Source organism: Onychomys torridus, chromosome 6, assembly GCF_903995425.1.
Source record: "Onychomys torridus chromosome 6, mOncTor1.1, whole genome shotgun sequence".
NCBI classification, from domain to species: Eukaryota; Metazoa; Chordata; class Mammalia; order Rodentia; family Cricetidae; genus Onychomys; species Onychomys torridus.
This window is the reverse complement of record NC_050448.1, coordinates 122,029,597-122,054,499: the sequence shown is the minus strand read 5'-3', so window position 1 is coordinate 122,054,499 and position 24,903 is coordinate 122,029,597. Positions and strand designations below refer to the sequence as shown.

The window sequence follows — 24,903 nt, the reverse complement described above, 5'->3', positions numbered from 1 at the left end:
CTGTTCCTGTGCTGTACGGTCTGAGTATGGAGCTTTTCCACATGATTTAATTTGTGTCTTCATTCAGTAGATGATTAATGGTTCTCAAAGGGGGTTAGCAACTCACCTGCTCGTGCTGGCAATGAAAAGACAAGAGGCTTTGGTTTCATCTTGTATGTGTGAACCTGCCATTACAATGCCTATTAAATGCTGTCAGGATGGCTTCTAAGATGATGTCATCTTTCTGAAGAACTTATGAAGTTCTTTACTTCAAAAATATTGAGAAGATGGTGATATTTACCATCTTAAAATATTTGGAAAGACATTTTTAGCTTCCAGAAATCTGTTAAGTAAATTACCAAGGTGGCTACCTCATGGATAAGTCATGGTAATGGATATTTCACAGAAGAATAAATTAGAGTTTGATGTACTTTCTATTACTGCAGAATACTGGGTGTTGACATAAATTGGGATGAAAAATGTTATATTCTGATTTTTTTTTGTTTAATTTGCTTGAGGTAAGTAATAAAATAACAGACCATAATAACTCTTTTTGTCAGTAAGTTCATACAAATCATTCAGTCAGGTAAGCTTAGCTTCTCCAGTCTTAGTGTACAAGGCAGGGGGAATCAATACAGAAATTAAAGAGATCACATTACTACAGTGTATCAAATATTGCTAGGATATATATAAACATGAGCCCAGGCAAACACATACATACACATGTGCAAATATATGTATATGCACATGTACACACAAGTAACAGCTATGCACCTGTTGTGCCAGTGAGTCTTCACAACTCCCCCTTAAGCTGACCATCTCAGTTCCTCCAGTGTCTGGCAACTAGTAAGTTAAGCTGGTGTGTTGGCCAAGGTTTATCTGATTTCTGAGCCTGTGCCTTATTCCTTATTAATTTTCCCTTCAAAACACATCTTGTCTCCGGGATCTTTTCTTTCAGTCCCTTCTGTGATGCTCGGTTAACGTTAGCCAGTCTTTATAGTAGCACCATGATTTCCGTGACGCCAGACTTCCACTTCTGCGGTTCTTCCTCTGACCACAGCTTTCTTACTGTCCCATAGCTTCACTCTGACTCATCTGGAAGGTTTTGACATGAAGACAGAGCCTAGCCTGTCCCTCCTCCTTCCTAACCTGTCAGAATTTAGTCTTTCCTCATGCTGCCCATACATGGTCTATACCTGCGTCTCTGGCTTGAAGCTGACAATGAAAAGGATACAGTGATTCCGGGGGTGAGGGCTGTACGGCTCTACAGCCTGTCTCCTTCATTACTGACTCCTCTAATGTCTTACTTGAGAGAGCCAGCTCGTGACTGCCAGTGCTTTTCCACCAGTGTATTTAAGCTAACACACATAGTAACAGTAAATATAAATTTTATATGAATTCTGAAGATAGGATGTGATTTATTGTGATAATTATGCACTACCTGATTCTATAACTAGTTAATACGTGAACAGCAATACCAAACGGCTTCATTGTATGGACTTTAAAGAGTTGAAATATCATTCCACAAAGGCCAAAGCTACTTGAAGGTCTAGGCTGGAACACAGATCTTGTGATTCCCAGTCAGTTATTCTTCACTCAGTAGTGTTCATTCCCATTCTTACATAGGGTGTCAGTCTCTGTGTGGTGTCAGTACCCTCTTCTTCAAGTCCAGGCAACTGATGTCTGTGGCTGCCTCACCATGGTAGTAGACCTCTGCCCAGGAAGAAGTCCCCTGCCACTGATGTACACATTCATTCTGTCCACCTCCCTAAGACCATCTGCTGTATGGCCAGTTTGGAGTGTTTGATGAATCCCAAGTAGTGTTGGTTATAAAGATCATATTTTTGCCATATTCTGATCTATGGCGATGTAAATTGAATTTCTAGATTTTAACTCTGTTTCTTCAAGTACAGTTTGAACAGCTTATCTTCTTTTGCTCACTGTCACTTTTGCAGTTTTTACTTTTCCTTCATCTTTAATTTCCTGCTACTGACTGAGATGATAAGTGATTTGATCATGTCATTAGCAGCAAATATTTTCACATAGTAACTTTGAAAGCAGTCTTACAGGTCTATTTTCGTTCCCATTTAACTTTTGTTTCTTAACTTGATTAATAGCTGACTTTTTGGGGGAGGGGCAGTAGTATCTCACTGTGTAACCTAGGCTAGCCTTGAACTTATGCTAGTCTTTTTTTGTTTTGTTTTGTTTTTTGTTTTTTGTTTCGTTTTAGAGACAGGGTTTCTCTGTGTGGCTTTGTACCTTTCATGGAACTCACTTTGGAGACCAGGCTGGCCTCAAACTCACAGAGATCCACCTGCCTCTGCCTCCCCAGTGCTGGGATTAAAGATACGCACCACCACCGCCCGGCTATGCTAGTCTTAATATTGGGATAACGGACATGCATCACTGCAGCTGGAACACTGACCTTCTGAAGACCAAGGCTAGAATTCTCTGTTAGGCTGTAAATGTTTGACTCTTATCAACCTGGTTGATGAATTTGTTTATTGAAGTCTAGTAATTCTGCTTATCCATTATAATTATTATATGGAAGACTTTTTCTTTAAAATGATAAGAGCTTTTATAATTGTTTGAATACACTAAAGTCTATCTGTTTTCACTTGTAGGTGGTTAAGCTGAAGCAGATAGAGCATACATTGAATGAGAAACGAATACTGCAGGCAGTGGAGTTTCCGTTTCTTGTCCGACTGGAGTATTCTTTTAAGGTTAGTTGCACTGCTGTCCAAGGAAGATATTTTCAATCAAATATGTGCCTTCTGACATATGAAACTGTAATAGAATTCTAGTTAAATGGTAAAACTGGACAATGAAAATGAACAGAAAGAAATGGCACTAGACATTTTGTAGTAGCCCTTGTCCGTGAGCTTTGGGGCATGGGGCGGTAGGGAGGTGATGACCTCTGGGATTTTTCATGGGAAGGCAGCAAAAACAGATGTTACAGTGATGCAGAAACAAACATCTTACTAGTCAGCCTTACACTCAATTCAAATGAAGATACTGAACACACTTGCTACATCGCTGAAACCCTTCTCCGTTACGACCTGGATGTTTTTCTTCACCTAGTAATGTGTATTCTGGACTTTTGTGGGTTTGGTTTTTTGCTGTTGTTATGTTGCAACAGGGAGGGCAGCCTCTGTGCGTGCTTATGAGTCAGATAAAGTGGAAAGGTTGATCCTTAAAATCCAAGCCTCCTTGGTTCTTTAGAATAATGGATAGCTTGACATCTCTGCACTGCTGAATCACAGGCAGCATTTTGGGTTTGCTTAGTCTTTTGTTCTATAAATCTAATAAAGCCCTATATACTTAAAATATTAAAGCCATCCATCTTGCAAATGTAAGATGTCAATATTCTTATTAGCTTTTCCAAATTGTTTTTTAACTTTGTTATTCCTTTGCATGTGCTTTGCTAGTCTGTCATTGCTACAGTAGTCCATTGTTCAGTTGGTAAATGTCCCTGCAAGAGCAGGAACAGACCAAGTCTTGGGCTTCCTCATGACTGGAATACTAAGGGAGTAGAGATGGGTGTGGAAAAGCCAGAGCATTATTTATTTAGTATCTTTCCCCTCAATTTTTTGATCTGTCAATGGATTTGACTTTGCCCTTTCTAATTTAATGATGTTGTCATCTCAAAATGTTTTTTACCCAGATTTTACAATTGGTACTTATTTGTTATTTGTTCATAGGATAATTCTAATTTATACATGGTTATGGAATATGTCCCTGGGGGTGAAATGTTTTCTCATCTAAGAAGAATTGGAAGGTTCAGGTAACTGCTGCTCCTGTCTTCTTTCCTTGAGTCTTCACTTGCTTATGTTTACTTTAAATCAGAATACACTTGATCTCATTAACCCCTATTTTATCCATAGAAAGTATTAGGTAGAAACAATAGGAAGCCATCTATATATGAGCTTTAAAACCAAATGAGAACACTATGAAGCCAATTTAAATATTCTACCACTGGTAAGTATTGTGAGATGGTTTGAAGAATTTCCAATAAAGTACAAATGTTAAATTTTAAAATATCAGCATGTATTGAACATAATTGTATTTGAGACATATTAACAATATATGCTATGTGATTTAATTATTTAATAACAATATCATTTATGGTAGAAATTTGAATAAACGTGAATATGAGGAAGGAGATGTAAAAATAATAGTGATAAGGCATTCAGGATACAGAGGCAGATGAATCTCTATGAGTTAGGGGCCAGCCTAGTCTACAGAGTGAGTTTCAGGACGGCCAGGGCTACACAGAGAAATCCTGTCTCAAAAAACATAAATAAATAAATAGATAGATAGATAGATAGATAAATGAATGAATGTTGCATCCTGATATATTATAAAGTCTTTTATAATATAATTAAAGCTTTTTTATGTTGAGTTTCTTAAATATATACACAATTTAAGAGGTTTTCCATGTACTAAGTTATTACTAACACAGCTTTTCTGGTAGTGTACAAGGCTCATAGCTACTAGTATACGCTAGTAATCCTTCTGAAAGGAATCTAAAATTAAGACCGTAACTAGTTTCACTCAGTATTCAGAATTCAGTTAAAACCTTAAGTGTGAGTTCCCCTTGGACTGATGACTCATAATAGGATGATCATAGAGTTGGGTTATCACAAGAGAATAACAGATAGGCAGCCATTCTTTGAGTTGCCTGAGGCCTAGGCCAAGGTTTCATTTATTGACCTTTAATGTAAGGTGAACCTAATATGTATAGAGACTGTGTAATGAAAAGTGGCTTCTATTTGTTTTTGATCATTTCCTTTTACTTCCTGTTTCATCTCTTTCCTCTCCCCCTAAGTAGGCCCAGAGTCCTCATGTTCCCCTGTACATATCCCATGCTTGCACAAAAATGTCTTACCCAGTCCTGTCCTCAAACACATTGCTTCCTTTTCTGGACTGCAGCTACCCACATCTCTTTCTTTAACGCCCCACATAATGCTGTAAAGAAAGCAAGTTGATTGAAATAATTCAGTGGGATGTTATCTTTCCTGAACTCCCACAGTTGTGTCAAAGCCCTCCTACATAGTTTTGGTTCTGGCCGTCCATTGAGGAAAATCATATTAATAGTTGAGGTTGTTCATTAAAGACACAAATTTGAAAGTTGTTAAAGTCAAGCAAATTAGCAAACATTCAATGAATGTACTAGAAAGTAACTAGAAATTGAGATTAGACATTGATACACCATTTTCAAATAATACTAAGATTGTAGCATGAAAATTACATGAATTTGTCAAAGTTAGAGCAGTTTGTAGATACATGGCCTATGTATAAGAACCTTACCTGGTTTTTACAAACATACAGATTGTATGTATGTGACTATAAACATACCTAGTACAAGATCTGGAAATTCACTTGACAAGATTGCCTATGGATTTCCAGATGTGACTGTGTGTGCTCCTCTTTCTCTGTACTTTTGGGTTATGCCTTTTCTCTGGTAAGTGTATGTCGGCCATTTTTGTAGCAGGAACTGCTTCAGAATAGGTGAGACAATTTTCATCTTTAGATGAATACAATTAGGAGATTCTATATAATGAAATTCTTTTTTGTTTGTTTGTTTTGGTTTTGGTTTTGTGAGACAGGGTTTCTCTGTGTAGTTTTGGTGCCTGTCCTGGATCTCACTCTGTAGACCAGGCTGGCCTTGAACTCATAGAGATCTGCCTGGCTCTGCCTCCTGAGTGCTGGCATTAAAGGCATGCAACACCACCACCTGGCTATAATGAAATTCTTTAGGCCCTTGAAATGTCTGAGAAAGTAAATGATGCCTATGAGTGGGTAACTGTAGTGGTGACTCGTATAGACTGTGGAATGGGCACATTTGCTCTTCAGGCCAGCTGTGATTATAATGGTATCACCAACTCCATGTGGGCAGTGATGATTTGCAATTAAGATGACCATTTTAAGGTTATATTTTCCTCAGTATGAAGTAATATCTGAGTGTATCCTGTATTTACAATTATATAAAGGAAGTATGTCCCATAAATGTACAGCAATGTTATTTGTAGGCAATAGATATTTGTAAAATGATGAGTTCTTCACCAACATTTCAGTGAAAAACACCTCACCCCAAATGCCTCCACTCCATTCACATTTAGCAAACAATCTACTAGCATTGGTAGCATTTCGTGAGCATTCATTATCATTTTACAGAAAACCATGATTTTTCTCTTTTCCAGTGAACCCCATGCTCGTTTCTATGCAGCTCAGATTGTGCTAACGTTCGAGTACCTCCATTCCCTTGACCTCATCTACAGAGATCTCAAGCCTGAAAACCTCTTAATTGACCACCAGGGTTACATCCAGGTAGGATTTGAATAGATTGCATGTGCATATTTGGGAAGCACTGGAAAACAGCTTCACACGTTTTGCCTCTATTGTCAATGTTTGATATTTTTTTTGTTGTTTGAAGGAAAAAATCGTCTCTATCTAAAATGCTTAAAGTATTCATAATTCTGCCACTGTGGAGAAGTAATTATCACATCATGGAGGAGCCTGTTTATATCTCCTAAAATCAGATGCCTGAAAAAAGAAACATTAATAGCTAAATGTGGGAGTAGTAATGAATGCCAGGAAGCCCTGTATGTACAGACAGGTTGAGCAACCCTCAATCAGAAAATCCAAATAAAGAAGATTCCAATGTGAAAACTTCCTCAGGTGACTTCATGTTCCGAGTACAGTCAGAGCATGTACACTAACGATGGTGTTTGGAATCCCGTCTGACGGTGGCTGTGAGGTGCTTCGGAAAGATGAAGTTTTGTGTCTGGACTCTCACCAACATCTCACTAACATTTAGAAATACTAAAAACCTGGAAAAACGAAACCCTTTGGTCCCAAGTATTTTGGATAAGGGATACACAACCTGTATCGCCTCTTTTAATACTACACTGTGAATTATAAATATTCTTATTGCCACAGTTTTAAAGCTAATAAGACTCAGTCATAGACAAGTACACAGCCAGAAATGGAAGAATTAGAATTGTAATCCAGACAGTTGAGTTCTGAGTCCAGGCCTTTACCACTCACATCTGTTGCAGGATGAGACCTAACTGCAGAGTGCGGTTGGTTGCTGTGTCTTTCCCAGTTCTTTCCATAGCGCAGGGCCACGGCTCTCCGTAGCTTGTGTGGCAGAGGAGTGCTGCAGAGCCCTCCCCAATGATACACTTCCGGGCTGGAAACACATTGGACTTGAGGGATGTTTTCATCAGCGCTTACTTTGTAGTAAAACTATTGCTTTTACCCTTCATTTTCACTTTTTAAATTATGTACATCTAATACCTGTCACCCTAGATTTGTTTATTTGTTTTGAGAAGGGGCTTCTAGCTTCACTGTTCTGATCTTCATTCACTAAAAAGTTGCCTTCATGAGTTACTGTTAGTCACATTGACTCTTTTTTTTTTTTTCATGGATTTTATTTTAATTCTGAAATTTTAACTTTGAATTTCAGTATAGGGCCTCTCTTCTCTGTCCAGTGATCACTTTACATGATTCTGTTTCCTGTTATAGGTCACAGACTTTGGGTTCGCCAAAAGAGTCAAGGGCAGGACTTGGACATTGTGCGGCACCCCAGAGTATCTGGCCCCAGAGATCATCCTCAGCAAGGTACTGGGTGCTGTTGGCATACACAGAGGAAGAGCTCTGTGGAGTTCTGATAAAACAGTTTCTTGGCAGGAGCTGGAGGTCTTTTACATTACAAATTTAAGTCTACCAGTGCGTGATTCCTAGACAGCAATCCATCTAGAGCTTATCATAGACTTCTAATTTGTGTTAGTTTTGACTCTGGGTCCTAGAGAAACAGAGGAATGACCTAACCTTCAGACTCTGGTTTTGAAGTCCCCAGTTAGAACCCTTCCCTAGCAGGCCAGTGTAGGAGGCTTTTTCCAGGTTCCTCCAAGACAGGTCAGCTGTCAGCTGTTTGTTCCAACTCAGCACTCAAGTGATGGGGAAAGCTGTTTTTAACTTTAGATTAATAGTAATAATATAGCAATTAAACTCTTTTAGCCTTGCTAAAGCCTGGCCTACTTTCCACTTGGTGGACTGTGGTGCTAGTACATTTACATTTAATGTAACAAATGTAGCCACACTTAAAGGAATGTTTCCGTTTTCCCCTTTCTTCTTTGCATGGAGAAAATGGGAAAAGACTGAGCCCAGAAAGACTGAGCCCAGAAAGACTGAGCCCAGAAAGGAGCTGGTGGGGAGAGAGTGGCCCAGGCCTCACAGACAGCAGAGACTACGTGAAATCAATGAAGAATTAAAAACAGCCTCCTTGCTCTCGTTCATAAATTTGCCTCTTAGTCTCGCACCGTCTAATTCATCTTTAAAAATTAAATGTCATTGCTGGTAACTTTACACATCTCTCCCTTTCATGCACTTACAAATAATACGACCACACAATAAGTGTGAGAACTTGTACAGGCTACATGGTAGAGTACACTGAAGTGCTCATTGCACAAAATTTGGAGGTTATAGGAAAATAAAGAAACACCAAAATCCAGTAATCCTACCACCCCCAAGGCAGTCTTTAAGAAAAGGTATTTTGTATGTTTTTCTAAGCATGTGTCCTAGTTGAAATCATGGTGAATGTATAGTTTGTGTATGGATTTTTTACACTAACACACATGTCCATGTGTGTAAATGTACCATAAAGTAGTCACTCTCCTGTCGTTGACTATTTACAGACCTGTTTGGTTGTTTGCAGAGTTTTCTGAGATTTTGTATATAGTAGAGTTTTTCTGTATTTTCAGAAGAGGAATTGCTGGGTCAGAGGGTATGAATGTGTTTAAGCCTTTTGATAGACTTTTCCAAGTTGCTTTCTGAAAAGATTGCAGCATTTTATACACTTACCAGGAGTATGTGGTGGTACCTGTTTTGCTACATCCTTTCCAGGACTTAAGAATATTTGCTAATTTAAAAGACAATAAATGATATCTCATTGTTTTATTTGATTATGAGTTATATTTTTAAATATGTAATTACCTCTTAGTATTTCTTTGTATATGTATATAAGTTAAATTTCAAGTATATATACTTATCCTTGCCTCTTATCTATGTACAGTGTTTTACTTAATGATTTTTAAATTCTGTCCCAAGAGTGTTACCTTGTAGCTGGTGGATGTGTTTACTGTAAACACTCCACAGAATGTAAAACAGAAGTGAAAGTGAGCAGTTGATTCCATTCCTGTTAGGAAGATGTCGTCCCGCTTATAACAGATCTCCTTTAAAATATATAATCAGAGGAAAGAAGGAAGTCCCCCTATTGTATTGTATTATATTTTACCTGATGTACCTTACCTGATGATTAGAAAGCTAAAGGATTTCTAAAGCTAGCATCTTGACAAAATGGTGGAATGTGGGCTTGTTGTTTTTCCCCCACATAATCTTTAGTTGATGCAGACCATGACTGATAGCAAACTTTATATAAATGTATTGATGCAAACATTTCAATAGGTATCCTCTTACAAAGTGTTCTGCTTGATATAAAAAAAAATACCATATGAAATAGATCAGAACCTTTGAGTTGTATTTGGCTTACGATATACTTTTAAACATGCCTTTTCTTTTGATATGCTGCTCACAAAACCCTATGCATGTGCTTTCCTTCCTGCGCCTTTAGGAGATGAGACACAGATACACAAAGAGCAAACTTCACATATACTTGAATGTTAATACTGATTAGAGGGCACTAAAATGTTAAGTTTTCAAAAAATACTGAAGTAGACATGATTATCTCAAATATTTTCACATTTCCAGATCCAAGACTACAGGCTGCTCTGAAGTCAGCTTCATCATTTATTGTTCCCATAATCCAAGTGTGTCTTAGAATTGTTTCTCTTTCTAGCTCTGCTATTGCAAACCTAATGCATAGGTCATGGCCTAGGATGGGCTTCCAGAGGTAACTTGGTCTACTTCCCTTTCTGCTGTTGAATTGCAGCAAATGTCTCCCACTGGAACAGAAGAAGTTTCACTGTCAGTGTTATTCTCAGTGATTTTAGGAATAAAATTTAATAGTCCTTCCCAATATCAGACTCCAGTATTCATTTAATTAAACCTGCCCCTGGTGGTTTTGTTCATTTCTGATTTCCATTTTTCATAGCTGCTAACAGCTGCTGCAATCATGTTCATACATTCCCAGATCGTTTGGAAATGACTTGTCTCCTTTGTTTGCCCCTGAGTGACTTATGTGGTGATTGGCCCTTCTGCTGCTCTGTTTCAGGGCTACAATAAGGCGGTGGACTGGTGGGCGTTGGGAGTGCTGATCTATGAGATGGCTGCCGGCTACCCCCCATTCTTTGCAGACCAACCAATTCAGATTTATGAGAAGATCGTTTCTGGAAAGGTAAGTGATAGGTCTAATTCTTCTGTTCTTCCTCATTATCTGTGTGTAGTTTAAAGGTGGCAGACTAGAACCACAGCATGTTGTCAGTCTATGACCCTAAACCAGGGGACTAGAAGTACTCAGTACTGCTGCTCTAGATGATGAGCTGCTCTGCAAACACATCCGCAAGGTAATAAACGGCAGCTTCTATTTTCGGAATGTCGGTTTTGTTGATTAAAAAACAGTGTGATATTCCTGGAAATCAGAATTATGATCTCCTGTGGATTAGTACTTGGAAAGCAGTTTTAGGGACTGGTTTTATGTAACTATTCTAAAAAGCAGACTTCTTATTTGAATTACATCAAAATTAGAAGTAAAAATAAAGTGGATGGCCTTTTCCAAGAATTCACAGAATTGATTTTAACAGAATTGCTTATGCTTAATGTGATTATAATTGAGACTTTTAACAAATAGGAAATAGCAATTATCCTTGACCATGAGTGGACTGAGCATGTTACACTGTGGTAAATTACTCCATAAACTCTGCCTTTGCATTTTCAGTCTCTAGTTTTTCTTCCAAGTGTCTTGCTTAGTTAGTCAGTCTCACCTTGGCTCATGCTGGAGAGCTTTCCTGAGATTGCAACTGTCCATCTCCATAGAGAAGAAAAGCACAGCTCTTGAACTTTGGGAGCTACAGAGATAGCTCAGCAGGGAAAGGTGTCTTCTCTAAGCCTGGGACTCCAAGAGGAAGGAGAATGTCAGCTCCTGTAGATTGTCTTCCCAGCAGCACCCATGCGCCCATCCCCGCACATAACTTGCTATTAACCTGTAAGCGTTCACAGGAGGCGGCTTTCTGTGCCTTGTGTAAGGAAGGGCCTGCCCTTCTTGCTCATGTCGCTTAACCACATCCTTGACCTTGTCCATCTCTTTGTGTGAAGAATGTGCCATGGAATGGGCCGTTGGCTTTAAGTAACATTGTCTTGGGAAGGATGCACTTACCTTTCTGGTTGTTGTGCATTATGACCTTCTTAGGTAGAGGTAAGTCTAACCGTCTATAGACAAGAAGGAGCTAGAAGTGAAGTTCTCCATTTATTTCTACCTCAACCAGATTCATACTCTGAATTTTTGTTAAGCTGAGTTCAGCATCCATGAATTTAAATTTTATAGTGTTAAATATTCATAAGGTACCATGAATATCCAATAACATAATAATTTAGCCTTTATGCTAGGACACAGATTTAAACTGTAGATGCTCCACAGTGAGGTTGCTGGGAAAGACACTAATAAGTAACTGTCTATCCAACCATTGAGGATTCCTGCCTCCAAATCTCACAGCGTGTATGCCATGTACAGGGGTCATGAGATTTTTTTTTTCCTTGTATTTTATTACATTTCCTGGGGAGGCTTTGATATTAGATTAGTATTCACAAATTAAGGGGCTAGCCATAGACATTAATCCTAACTTTGTCACAGGTGAAAAGCAAATGCCTCTTGCAAGGTCAATCAACTAAGTGTGATGGTCAGGAGTGGACAGTGATGAAAGCAGTACAGGGGATGGAGTGCAGCATTTATTCTTAGTGACGAAACTCTTTGCTGGTCTTGTTACACGTGTAGGGCTGTACTTCAGGCTCCTTACCTCTGTAATTGTTTTCTCCAGGAAACTTTGGTAAAAGAACTTTTGATGTGCACAAAATAAAACATGGCAAAAAAAAATAGTAGAGAAGGGAGTGCTTTTGTTTTTAAGAATATGGGAGAGGTAGAGAGCTGGAGAGCTGGGTCAGCTGTTAAGAATACTAGCTGCTCTTGCTGAGGTCCAGGGTTTGGTTCTCAGCATCCACACAGCAGCTCACAACCTCTGGGAACTCAAGCTCTGGGGGGATCTGATGCCCTCTTCTGGCCTCCACAGGCTTCTACTCACATAGGGTACACATAAACTCGTGCAGGCACACACATAAATATGCACAAAAATAATAATTATTTAAAAAAGAAAAAATGTGAGAAATGAATACTTAAATTTCATAAAAAAACTAAGAGCCAGGGGTCATGTGAGGCCTGATAAGAAAATGGAAACACATTAAAGCCAAAGGGGGAAGTGTTTTATTAATGCAGAGTAGAGACGTAGGCTGGACAAAATGTAGCTGTTAAAGGAGTGTTTCAGATAATCTAACTAGAGCTGATTAGAAAGTTCCTGAACCTTTACTGTACTACTTTTATACTTCTTCATAAAAGAAATCAAATTATGAGAAGGATGCTGTGCAAACTAAATTTATGTTCTCTAGTTGAAATGAGAGCATCTGTCTTGGTACCAGTTGACCTCAGCTTGACAGTCATTCTCCCTGGGCCAACAACATTTTTTCACCTGTTTGTGAGTTTTTTTTCACTTCATTTCAATTTTTCATATTTTGTATCTAATAACTGAATATGTTCTAAAACTATAACCATTTAAAATGTAATCACTCTATTAAAAAGCTAACCTGTCACACCATGATAGAAATTATTTTCATCATTTATTTGGAAATACAACATCTGTTTGGTACTTTTGGATTTAGCTGAAGGTGTCAAATTCTCTCTCCATATTGGATAGATTTCTACCCTTTAGCCATTGAAAGCAAAATTCATGACATGGAAAGTTGCCATTGTGTCATCACTGATTCTGACAGTGCTGAGAAGTGCCTGAATCTGTGTCATGTGAAATATAAGTCACATTCACCAATTCCTCCATAAAATTATTTCAGCATTCGGATCCAGACAGAAGGGGGTCTCTGTCCTTACTGCGAGACTGTTACTGCCTCCGTTAGTGGATAAAGCCGAATTGGAAGTTAACTAGCTTTTAATGTTTTAATAGTTCATGTCATTAAAACTCAATTTTAGTCATATATTTGGGGAGTCTGTATTTGTAGTTTTCATTTTTTTTTCATTCAAGGTTTTTTTTTTTCTTCTGGGAGAGATGGTAAATCCCTATATGCTTAGCACTTGGGAGGTAGAGGAAGAGGTTCATGAGTTCAGGACCAAACTGGGCTACATGGGACCATCTTAACAACAAAAAGAAACAAAAAGGAATAGCTTTGTCTGATCTTTTCAAAAGCATATTACATAATGCAATAATAACTCATGTTGATTCTGTTCTGAAACAATGTTATAAAATAGGTGCAATATCAAAGTTAAAACAAAAGTTATTAAGTGATTAATTCACTTAAATGCTTACATTTGAACATTAAACTATTAAGTAATTTCTCTACCACAATATTTTAACCCAAACTGGTATTTTTCAATGCACATAAAGATGATCAGTCGGCTTTTAGACTCTCTTCTGCACATATTTAGCTTTTGAAGTGACAGAGAAGGTAGCATTGAAATGTCAGATTATTCATGAGTATTAAGGTTTGGGTTTGGAAATGCAGTTAACAAAAGGGTTTGCAACCCTGCAGTACTGTGCCCCACCCTAGCAATGCATGCACTGTGCTTAGGTATATAATCTTTGCATTTCATGTCTGAGTGCCAGGAGTCTATAATAAGAATCAGGTATGGTTTCCACAGCAACTCTAGCTCACTGTGTTACCCATGGGAATATAAAAATCAATATTGTGTTTTAAAAAATGGTATGTGAAGACAGAGTAATCAAGTAACAGCTATTACAGAAAACATAATTTTAGAGTCTTTGACTTAAATAATTTGAAAAAACATCTTAGCTTCACTATATATAATGTAAATATTATTCTGCTCTCAGTGAGCAATGGGGGTACTGCGGAAATATTAAGACATGAGCCTCACTAGACACTGATTAGAGCGTTCACCAATTTGCTAAAGAGAAATCAGCATTTACATGAAGGGTAATTGATTAGTAGCCCAAAGGTCAATTCCCTTCTGGGTAAGGATCCCCAAGTCTGTCTCCAGGTTTGGGGACTCTGGGAGGACTCAGACTACACTGGTAGTTGGACTTTGATTTGTTAAAGCCAAAGGATACAGAGCCAGGTGAGCACAGGGAAAAGGCAGTCCAGGCAAGTCCAGAGAAGATCAGGCACAGATCTTCAGGAGCCTCTCTAGAGAGCCACAGGGACACATTTAACTACCCCAGCATCAGCTTACTAAACACACCTGTGGAGAATGTCACATGTCAGTGGCAGCCATGAGAGACTCGGTATGCCGCATTTTAATTGGCAGCTCATCACTCACACACCCTCTCCTTATCATGCAGCAAAGGAGTAGACTGTAGACTCGCAGAATGAAAGCACACACTCAGATTATGTTATCTATAGTAGGTCTGTGCACAGTGACCACACTTGTTCAGGGAAAGCTTCTTACATTGTCGGGAACTGGCCCCACTCAAGGTCCCAGATCTCTGACAGACAGGGAACTTAGAAGGAGCCGTCTGTACGGCTGGTGATCTCAGGCTTACTATGCTGTCTTTTCTGCATATGTCTGTATCCTAAACAATAAACACACACGCAAATACACTGCTACATTTTTAAGGTATCTTTGTGACTGCTTTTTTAGGAAACGTAAATGTCATTTTCTGCCTAGCTTTAGCTATCGTTATATTGACCTAGAAGTATTCAAATGTTACCTTCTTTTACTAGGCCTCATGTTTTGAAGCTGGCCTCCAGCTCCCTGTGTAGCCAAACAAGACTTTGAACTTCTAATCCTCCTCTCTCCACGTCCCAAGTGCTTGTAGCAGGAAGACCAGTTTTATGCTGTAGTGCTTGGACAAGACCTAGGGCTTCCTGCATTCTAGACAAGCCTGTGGCCAACTGAGCTGTGCCCCCAGGCCCAGCTCATGAATACAAGAGAAGTTGTGCTATTTTCATAAAACCCAGGGCCATTTTTAACATTTTTGTCCTGGTGATTTAATAATCCTATTGACACCTGCTTCCAGATAGTCTTACTTGCCTGGGGAGCAGCTGGTTCTAACAGTGCTGAGAAGAGAGTGAATGTAGTCCTCTGCACCCATCTAGATGTGTATAGTCCCCTTAGAGACTGTACTTATAAATATATGATAATGCACTAGCTCTCTTCACTTATGGAGTGCAGGTTGATGGGTGCTCCCCTGAGGACTGGTGTGAATGTTGATGCACCTGTAGAAAGCTAGTGAGTGAAAATGGCTTATCTTTAGAAAATTTAATTAATGTATAGCTTTTTTTGCTAGATAAATGCTTTACTGAAATTGCAATATTTCATTTAGAGATATGGTTTCTTGAAATGTATTCCAATCTGCTGTGACCAGAAGTTAATAGAGTACCAATTGATGCAGCATGCAAACTCTTTTTTGAGTCATTTAAACCTAATGAGTTTATTCTGGTGCATAAAAAATTGTTACTATGTACATAATCTTTCCCCCATGACAGTAACTGCAGAATATTAGCAAGACTCTCCCTTCATCAGCCAGAAATCAATTTTATAACTTCTGTAATTAATCTTGGTGAAGACAAATTTGATTCAGTCTTATTTTATTGCTAAATGAGGGAGGGGGTCAATAGAACCAGTTAGTGAATTTAAATAATGGATACCATAACAACATGCATTGATTTACTTTTTGAATATAACTTTACTTTTGAGAAATAATTGTTTACATTAAAATATGTAGAAAATAATAGTTATTCCAGAATTGAAATGAAGGAGCCTGTAACTGGTGCTGATAGCAGAGTAGTGTATCCCTCTGATCAGCTCAGACTGAGTTTCACATGTTATATGATATAATTTGATAAAACCATTTAGGATATCATTTGTGTGTACAGTGCTGCTCCTATAAAACAAGGCTAGAGTCATCCATTCTATCAAAATTTCAATATAGACTGCATTTGGATATTTTGGATACAGATTATGGACTATCTTCCAAGCTCCTTGATTAAAATTTTTTCAGCCTCAGAACATTCAAGTGGTATTCTAATAGGCTGAAAACATGGTAAATGCATTACTATTAGGAGTAATAAGATAAAAGCCATAACATTTTCATAAATATTGTGTAAATTTTCATACTGTCAAATAAAATATCTTCCCTTGAATTACAGTTGGATAAATTGAGATTGAAAAAGGTTTCCCATGGATCACAGAATATGTGTATAATTCCAGTTGAGGTCGAAAGTTGGGAATTATTTCTGCTGAGGAGATTTAACCAGGTGTGGTGGTAGCTGTCTGTCATCCTTGAGGCTCAAGAGATTGAGGCAAGATTGTTGTTAGAGTTTTCCTACCTGGCCCAGAGTCAGGACAAATCTCTCTCACCCGCCAGGCCCATAGACGCTCAGACCCAACCAAGTAAACACATAGAAACTTATATTGTATACAAACTGTATGCCCGTGGCAGGCTTTTTGTTATCTACTTCCTCAATCTTAAATTAATCCATTTCTATTAGTCTATACTTTGCCACATGGCTCGTGGCTTACCTGTACCTCACATTTTCCTTGTCATGGCGGTGGCTGGCAGCATCTCTCTCCAGCCTTCCATTTCATCTAGTTCTCCTCCTCTTTGTCCCACCTACCCTATCCTTCCTGCCTGGCTACTGGCCAATCAGCAGATTTAACATACAGAACATCCCACAGCACAAGATGATCACTGGCCCCCAGGAGTTTGAGTCCAGTCTGGACAACATTTCAAGAAACTGCCTTTGGGGTCAGGGGTTGAGAGTGTAAAATAAGTCACGTGATAGCATTTTTAACTCCTGAGCCCACATCGAATACACAGGAAGCCGCCATTTTGGCTCTGCCTCTGGTTCTGCTTCTTGCTGTCTGCACAGCCAGCCCTCTCATCTCACCTGAGTCACTAGATGTTCCTTCAACAAGCCCATCTTGCCACTCCTATAAAACCTTGCACAGATGGCCTAAGCTGCAGTCAGTGGCTACACTCAGGCTCAGCGTGCTTGAGGTCCTGGGTTCAATCTCCAGAACCAAAAACAAAATGATTTTTTTTTTTTTTTAAGTAAAAGCTTCTCATTGATTCCCCATATTCTTCAGAGTGAAAATCAAAGATCTCACAATGCTGTTTGTGAGGAGTGATGTCACATTTTTAGAAGATCCCTCTAGTTTTTCTCATTTATCATCTGTCTTTCTCAGAATAGAAATTCCATGAAGGCAGGTCTGTGTCCTACTTTGTTTTCTGTATGTCCCGAGCACATCAGTGCCTAGCACAAAGTAGATTTACATCAAGAGTGGATTCAAATTCATGCATTTATTAAGGTCAGTGCCCATGGTCAGGCCAGGTCTACCTGTTGGATACGGCTTATCAATTGTAATCTCTGCCCAAATGATGTGGTTTCTTTCTTTAGTGCCCCACCCACCCTAAAGGCACTAAATAGTTCTGTGTATTTTAACATTGCAGATAATTCTGGTGCTCATCAGCTACTGTGAGCTTGATCTACAAATCTGTAGTTCATTCAAGAATCAGATCCTACCTGAGCAATGCATGATTAGGAAACTCATAATTAACGTGGTCTCAAGGTTGGAAAAGAATCACAGGAAATTAAGGAAAATATTAAGGAGGCATATGTCACATTCTAGATGCCTTTTCCAGGCCAACCATGCTGGTTATCAGTGACCTCATTTCACCCTGATGGACTGGTGGATTTACACTTCCTCACTTCAACATCTGCCTTTCTACAACTCCTCCAGTGTTATCTGCCCTTTTGCAGACTGGCAGAAAGCTCATAAATATGCATGTCAGAGGACTGAGTTATTTCCCCAATAGTCCCAGGGCCTCATTGTGGCCTCACTAGAGTTCACCAGCTCCAGTATTCTGAATGTGGGATTTTACTTTCTGAAGTGTTTTGAACTAATAATAATGACAAAAATAATTCTCTTCTTGATACAATTTTGAAGGAAAAATTAGGTATTCTTCCCTTCATAAAAACTGTTGTTGAATCCAGGTTATTGTGCCACTATTAGCATGGACCATAGAAGATATGGGCTACCTGTCAACATCTTTGGAGAAGAGGATGTGATGTGGCAGTGGGGGTACATCTATAATGGGGAGAGTTCCCAATGAAATATGGCTCAGTTTCTCAAACTACCGCCACTGCCCATTTGAGAGTCACTGTTAGGAAATTTAAACACACACACACTCATTTGCCCATATTGACTAATCAGGACTGTTGCTCTGTTTGAATTGCAGAATAAAGAACTGCTTTATTTGGGTACTTATTTGTTCATGCATTATACTGCATACTACCTGAATTCAGGAAGTAATTTATGTGCAGTCCATTACTGTCTGCAGTTGTGAGCATCGTGGACGGGATCACTGGCACGTTACACCGTACACGTTATGAAAATCCCACTCTAAGCCGAGTTGGAGCCACTTGAAAAGAGTCATAGATTGACCACAGGAAAAGCCTGATCCTCCGAAACCACAGGGAGGAAATGCCCTTCATTTTTAATGGCAAATACTCATTGTACAAAGTGATGAAGACAGCTGCCATGTTCTTTAACCACATTCACACCCTCATGCATCACACCCTCATACGTCTTCTCATAGTGTCCTTCTTAACTTCAGGCTCATTTTTCTCATCTCATATATACATACATATATGTAGTTTATGTGCCTATATGAAAATATGGGATTCACAGAGAGAAAAAATATTTTTGAGTGGTGCTTATGGATCACATTTTCCTTATCCATTCATCTATTGATGGATACCTAGTGCTTAGCAAATACAGATGTGCAAGGATCTCAGTGATAAAGTCTTGACTTGAGCTGTTTGGTCAAATACCCAACAATGATAAAGCTGGGCTATACAGTAGTTTCCATTTTGTTACGGAACCTCCTTACTGGTTCTGTGGTGATGAATTGACATTGCCAGCAGCAGTGTGTGAGGTTCTCTGTTTGCCATGCTCACCAGCATTTCTTAATTGTTGTCATGACTGCCCCCTTTCCCTTTGTATTTTCCTTTGAGAAGTTCCTGTTTGTTTCATAAACCCCTTATTGCTGTCTTGCTGTTTTTAAGTAGAGAGTAGTTACTCATATTTTGTTGTCATTGTTTTTAGTAGGAAATATGGAAGTTAACAGAAGAATTTTCAGCTTAAACTGTCAGCCATCTAGACGATTCTAAGCACTGTTTTTAGTCTGTTAGTCAGGGAGTGATGGAAAACAATGAGAAGGGTGTGTGCTGAAATCCAAATGTCTGTTTGGAGTTCAGCTCTGCCTCTCCACTCTGCAATCTTAAGCCATTTGATTATCATACATCTCAGTTGCCTCACCCATGCCTATAAAGTGGACGCAGCAACATACCTAAGCCCCCAAATCTGCATTTTAATATTTAATATTTAATACTTCCTGAATTACTCTTGGCATTTCTGTGTTATTTCTCAATAGCAGAATTCAGCTTTAAAGTTTTTCTCTAACAAATGTAATAGATTCGCAGTGTGAGTGTTTACAGTCTTGCTTTTCAGAATGCATTACTGATATTTTTCATGTGTTACTTATTCCACTTAGATCACAAGTTTAAGTTGATATCTCTGGGAGGGTTGTAATGAGGCATAAAGAAAGGATTCTTTCCTTGAAGATGGCTGAGCCTTCTGATAGTGTTCAGTCCCTGGAGACCACTCTATGTTCTTAAAGCCATGAAGCAAGGCTCTCAGAGAAGTTTAGCTCTTTGCCTAATGGCATTCATCCTTGAAGAGTGTGGTATGTCATTGAAAATGTCTGGAGTTGCCTCCACCTTCTTTTGTTGCCATGATGAGCTGTGACCTCAGTAAAGCCTGCGTGAGGTCACAACAGAGACATCCAGCACTTGGGACTGTCCTTCACCACTGCTGTGTCTGTGCAGGTCCGCTTCCCGTCCCACTTCAGTGCTGACCTCAAGGACCTTCTGCGGAACTTGCTGCAGGTGGACCTGACAAAGCGCTTCGGGAACCTGAAGAATGGTGTGAGTGACATCAAGACCCACAAGTGGTTCGCCACCACCGACTGGATTGCTATTTACCAGAGAAAGGTGTGCCTCTGCTCTTCCTTAAAGCTTTTGAAAAGTTGTGGTTGAAATCATGTAGCAGAGATGCTTTTATCTTCAGCACAGTTAGAATTGTGTTACCTCCTAAACTAATCCTCCACAGGATCTCTCAGAGAGTCCTCTTATGTAAAAGAGAAAACCTGTATGGTTTCCCTCATAGATTTTCCCTGTCCATGCTAACTCTTGACAATACTGTGGAATTGGATTTGAGGCAATATTCTACATGTTTGCATTTCAAAACTGATAAAAAGTCACATTAAAAGGATAATGTATAGATGAATACACTCCAGAATCAGCCTGTAGCCAGACAGAACACTGAATCAGCTTAAATTCTGGGAATGTTTTCAGCTGTGTTTGGCCTTGCTGTGGACATGTACCAAGGCTGCAGCTTTTCTCCCTCTTTCCCGGGAAGATCCAGCTTTTCACAGTCCTCTTGCCTGTCTGCCTCTCAGCTACTACTCATTTGTTTACTGTGCATGTTCCAATGACTGCTCAGAAGTTAAATGATTGCCTCACTGTGGGATTTTCTCTGAAGCATGTCCTTCCTTACTACTTGACATGCTCACTCCCATTTTAACATACTTCATGAGTACAGGAACCTTATCTTCCTTGTCTCACACATAGCCAGTCTCTGGTAAGAGCCACTGACACATGGACCTGCGTGTCGCCAAAGTGCTAACTGAGCATCCATCTTTAACAAAGGCAGCTGTCCCTCATCCATTTGAAAACCTCCTTAGGAGAGATTAAATTCCTGCCTTGGGAAAAGTCAAAATAGATTATCTGACATTACTGTATTTTGTCTTTTAGGAATCATTGATTTACTTAGCATTCCTCCAAATAGTGACTGGGTCCCTGTGCTGGCCCTAGGCACTCTTCAAGGTTATTGAAATGGTCCTTACTCCTCCAGTTCAAACCTCAGAGTTAAAGGGGTCAGTGGCAAATCAGTCTGCTGTGCTCATAAACATCAAAGGAATCCAGAGAGAACTTTGCCCCTGAGAGCCTGCATGGGGGCAATGTGAACACTAGTTGTAAATAAAAGTTTAGCTCACCTTAGCAGTGGTGCAGTACACAATTAAGTAGAGGACAGCTCTAGCTGGCCAATGGCAGACTTCACAGAGACTAGCTTTATTTCCCAGGTAGTCAGTGGGAGCTGCCACAGTAACAGCAGTATATTACTTAATAGTAATTGCTTCACTGTGGTAATAAATTGTGAAATTTAAGAAAAGATTTTGCTCTGTTAACTTTCTCCTTTCCCTCTTGAATACTGAATTAAAAATAACTCGCATGAAGTGTATATATTTAGTTCCCTCCTCCCAACCCCACAAAAACCACAGCTTCTGATGTTTCAGAAGCTTGCCACATTTCATGATGAATAGCCACAGAGCACATTTCCTGAGGGAAGAGAATTTAATGCTCTATTTCATATTAAAAGCAGTTTTTCTAATTCATTAAAATTTTAAAAGAAACAAAGCTACAAAAGAATTTTAAGAGTTGGCTAACAGAAAGCAGAGCAAGGCTGAAACAGTGTGAGCAGTGCAGCCGCTGTGCCTCAAGGGCTCCAGCGCTCGGAGCCAAGCTCAGTGGGTGTGGCCCTGGCAGCCTTAGCTCCACATGTGTTGTATAGTCACAAATAAGGACTCTGGTGATGGAAACACTTTCCAGCTCATGAAACAGGCTTATGCCTCTTGTAGACACTTCTTTATGGTTAACAAAACAAATTCTCATCATTTTGACATGTTCTTGTGAAAAAGAGAATACGTGTTTTTGGGGATTTTTGTTTTGTTTGTTTGTTTTTTCACTTTACTGATAAACAGATTAGCCTGGCTAGGATATCAGTGCTCCCACACAGCTTCTGAATTTGATCCCAGGTTCTCCAGGCTCAAATCTCAGCATGTTAACATTTTAAAATCAGTCTACTCTTTCTGGATTTTGTATGGTGTTTGTTTGTTTGTTTGTTTAAGATAGAGTCTCACTCTGTAACTCAAGTGGGTTTGGAACTATGTAGGTCTATCCTTAAACCTGGGCAGGGAGGGAAAGGGGTGTTCTCTGGCTGTGGCTTCCCAGGTGCTGGGAGTATAAGTATGAGCCATAATATGGGCTTTAAAATTCCTTCTAACATTATTAAAAGGAAGGTACACAGTGTTGACTAGCACATTGTTTCATAAAACATTCGGATTTTGCACACCACCTGTTTAACTTGTAGCTTTGGGCCTTTATGAGAAGGGAAGGCTGGTTGAACAGGAAGGAGAGATGGGAATGGGGTGGAGGGGTAGAGAAGGAGACCTGAACTCTGGACCTAGGTAGTTGTTAGCCTGAGTCAGATCAACTGTTCATTGCGGTGTGATCTTGAGCACATTGCTCCAACTATGTAAACATAAGCTTTGTCATCTTCTAGTGTGGGTTAAGATAGAGATACAGCAGGAAGCTCAGTGTGTTGAGAAAGACTAGATAGGTAAGTCCAGGCTCCTTCTATACTCAGGGAACCTGGTGAGTAAACAAACATGGAGTCCTCCTGCCCCGACCTCAGCCATGACTTCTATTGACTGTTTCCATGTTCTCCTCACTGTGTCTCTGCCGTGGCTGTAGGCCCAGCCTCAGTCTCAGCCCACAGTCCACTGAGGCGACTTACTACTACCAACAGAACCACGAAAAAGAGTCTGCTTGACTCCTGTCCCTTCCAGCACATAGAGATCTAAGTCCCTGTTTGTTGTTCAGTCATTAGCCTGTTGTTCCGTTAGTGTTGATGAGTAACCTTGATTAAACCTTGTTAAGTACCCCTTATGATTGCTAAGCCATTATACATTTGACTCTCTTTCTGAACATAACAGGCTTTTGTATTTATTCAACTATTTTCTGGCCCAATAGATTTGCAACTTTTCTTATACAGAATTACCTATTTATCCCTTGTAAATTTTAGCAGAAAAACCTCTACTCTTCTCCAGCCATTTTTAGAAATTGACATTTTCCTGTAAAATTATCCCTACTGTTTATCATTACTGTTTCTATCATCTTTATTATTATATTTATTGTTAGTCAGTGTTGTACTTAAGTGTCTATTTCTGTGATGTGTTTGTGATTTCTTAGTATTTTAATGAGTTCTGATGTATAAAGCTGGGCATCATGGTGCGTATCTTTAATCCCAGTAGTTGGGAAGCAGAGGCAGGCAGACCTCTTGAGTTCAAGACCAGCTTGGTCGACAGCCAGGGCAACATAGAGAATCCCTGTCTTAAAAAAACAAAACCAAAAAAAGAAAAGAAAAAAAGGAGTTCTGATGTAGTTTGAATGTATCCGTGTTATACAGGAATTAGTAACCTTTCTAAAATCCTGATAGAACTGAATTGCTGCTGCTGCTGCTGCTCGTCTAGACTTTGTATATCTCAGATAAGGCTTGGCTCATCCCGGATAGTAAGCTGTTAACCAGACCACCTGTGAAGTGCCTTTAGCCTCATTTACCAGTGAGGCAAGGGGTCAGGAGCGGCAGCAGTCACCAGGAATAGTCAGTAGTACCTTGATATAGACAGCGGTTTCAACATCTTTCTGTTTGCAGAAATAAGAGAGTAAATTTAAATAGCTCACAGCCTTTTGTTCCCTGGCTGGTGTTTATGAGCAATGAAATAGCCAAATGTACCTAGCAGGGAGAAAATTTGTGTGTGTGTGTGTGTGTGTGTGTGTGTGTGTGTGTGTGTGTGTGTTAAAGAAGTGACCTGGACAACTCAGACTACACAACCATCTCTAGAGATGGTCTGATTCTAAACATCATCTGGCTAGAATGAAGCAGTTGTCTTGCCTTCCTGGCTTGTTCTGTATAGGATAAAATGTGGTCACAAGCACAGCATGCCACACAACCAGCTGGGGAACTGAAGATAATAATTGAAATCTCAACTTATACTTACTTCTTACCTTGTTCTTTTCAAGTGTCTTTATATTTTCATGTATATATCTTATCTGTAACCTATGATATACTGATATAGTCAGGCATGGAAATAATGTATAAATAGCTATACTTGTTTGTTTGTTTGTTTTAAGAAAAGTCCTTTGCAGTCCAGGTCTTTTATTTCTTTTTGTACATTAGGCCATGAATTCGTATGGAATGGGCTTCAGCAGCTCAGGCTCCTTCCCCTTAGTCCTCACAAAGTGTGCTTCTCTGGGTGGAGCGGGCTGGCACTTCAGCTGAACCCAGGTGCCCTTCTCCTTGGCTTCCTTTTTCTTCTGGTCGTTCTCCTTCATGCACTTCACGAAGCTGTCTTGGCTCTTAGAGTGCTTGATGTACTCAATACGCACGTTAATTCTCTTGGCGATAATCTTGCCCTTAACCTGCTTGTTTATAATGATGCCCATGGCATGCTGGGTGACATTGTAGACTCTTCCGGTTTTGCCATGGTAACACTTATGAGGCATTCCTTTTTGAACAGTGCCCATTCCCTTGATGTCTACAATATCACCTTTCATGTAGATTCACATGTACGTGGCCAAAAGAACAACTCCATGCTTCCTAAAGGTCCTGGAGAACATGTAGCGGGTGCCTCTCCTCTTTCCCTTTGTGTTCGTCATTTTGGCGAGTTACTGGAAGATGGCTGCCGCGGCCAAAAGCAAATAGCTATACTTGTAATGATGAGGTATACTGGAAAATAGTTAATGAGAGAACTGCTGTACGAA

General features: G+C 39.5%; 1 protein-coding gene and 1 pseudogene across 4 annotated transcripts in view; one reads left to right on the top strand and one right to left on the bottom strand.

Moving 5' to 3' along the window:
* The window catches only part of Prkacb (protein kinase cAMP-activated catalytic subunit beta), a 92,575-nt gene that overhangs the window by 64,575 nt on the left and 3,097 nt on the right, over nucleotides 1-24,903 (top strand). For all 4 annotated transcript variants that reach the window (XM_036189959.1, XM_036189960.1, XM_036189962.1 and 1 more), the window contains 6 exons: nucleotides 2,604-2,702; nucleotides 3,681-3,763; nucleotides 6,183-6,309; nucleotides 7,510-7,605; nucleotides 10,217-10,339; nucleotides 20,068-20,232. In XM_036189959.1, coding sequence (XP_036045852.1) covers nucleotides 2,604-2,702; nucleotides 3,681-3,763; nucleotides 6,183-6,309; nucleotides 7,510-7,605; nucleotides 10,217-10,339; nucleotides 20,068-20,232 — 693 coding nt within the window. The remainder of the gene's footprint in view (nucleotides 1-2,603; nucleotides 2,703-3,680; nucleotides 3,764-6,182; nucleotides 6,310-7,509; nucleotides 7,606-10,216; nucleotides 10,340-20,067; nucleotides 20,233-24,903) is intronic.
* On the bottom strand, nucleotides 24,302-24,862 carry LOC118585419 (annotated as a pseudogene).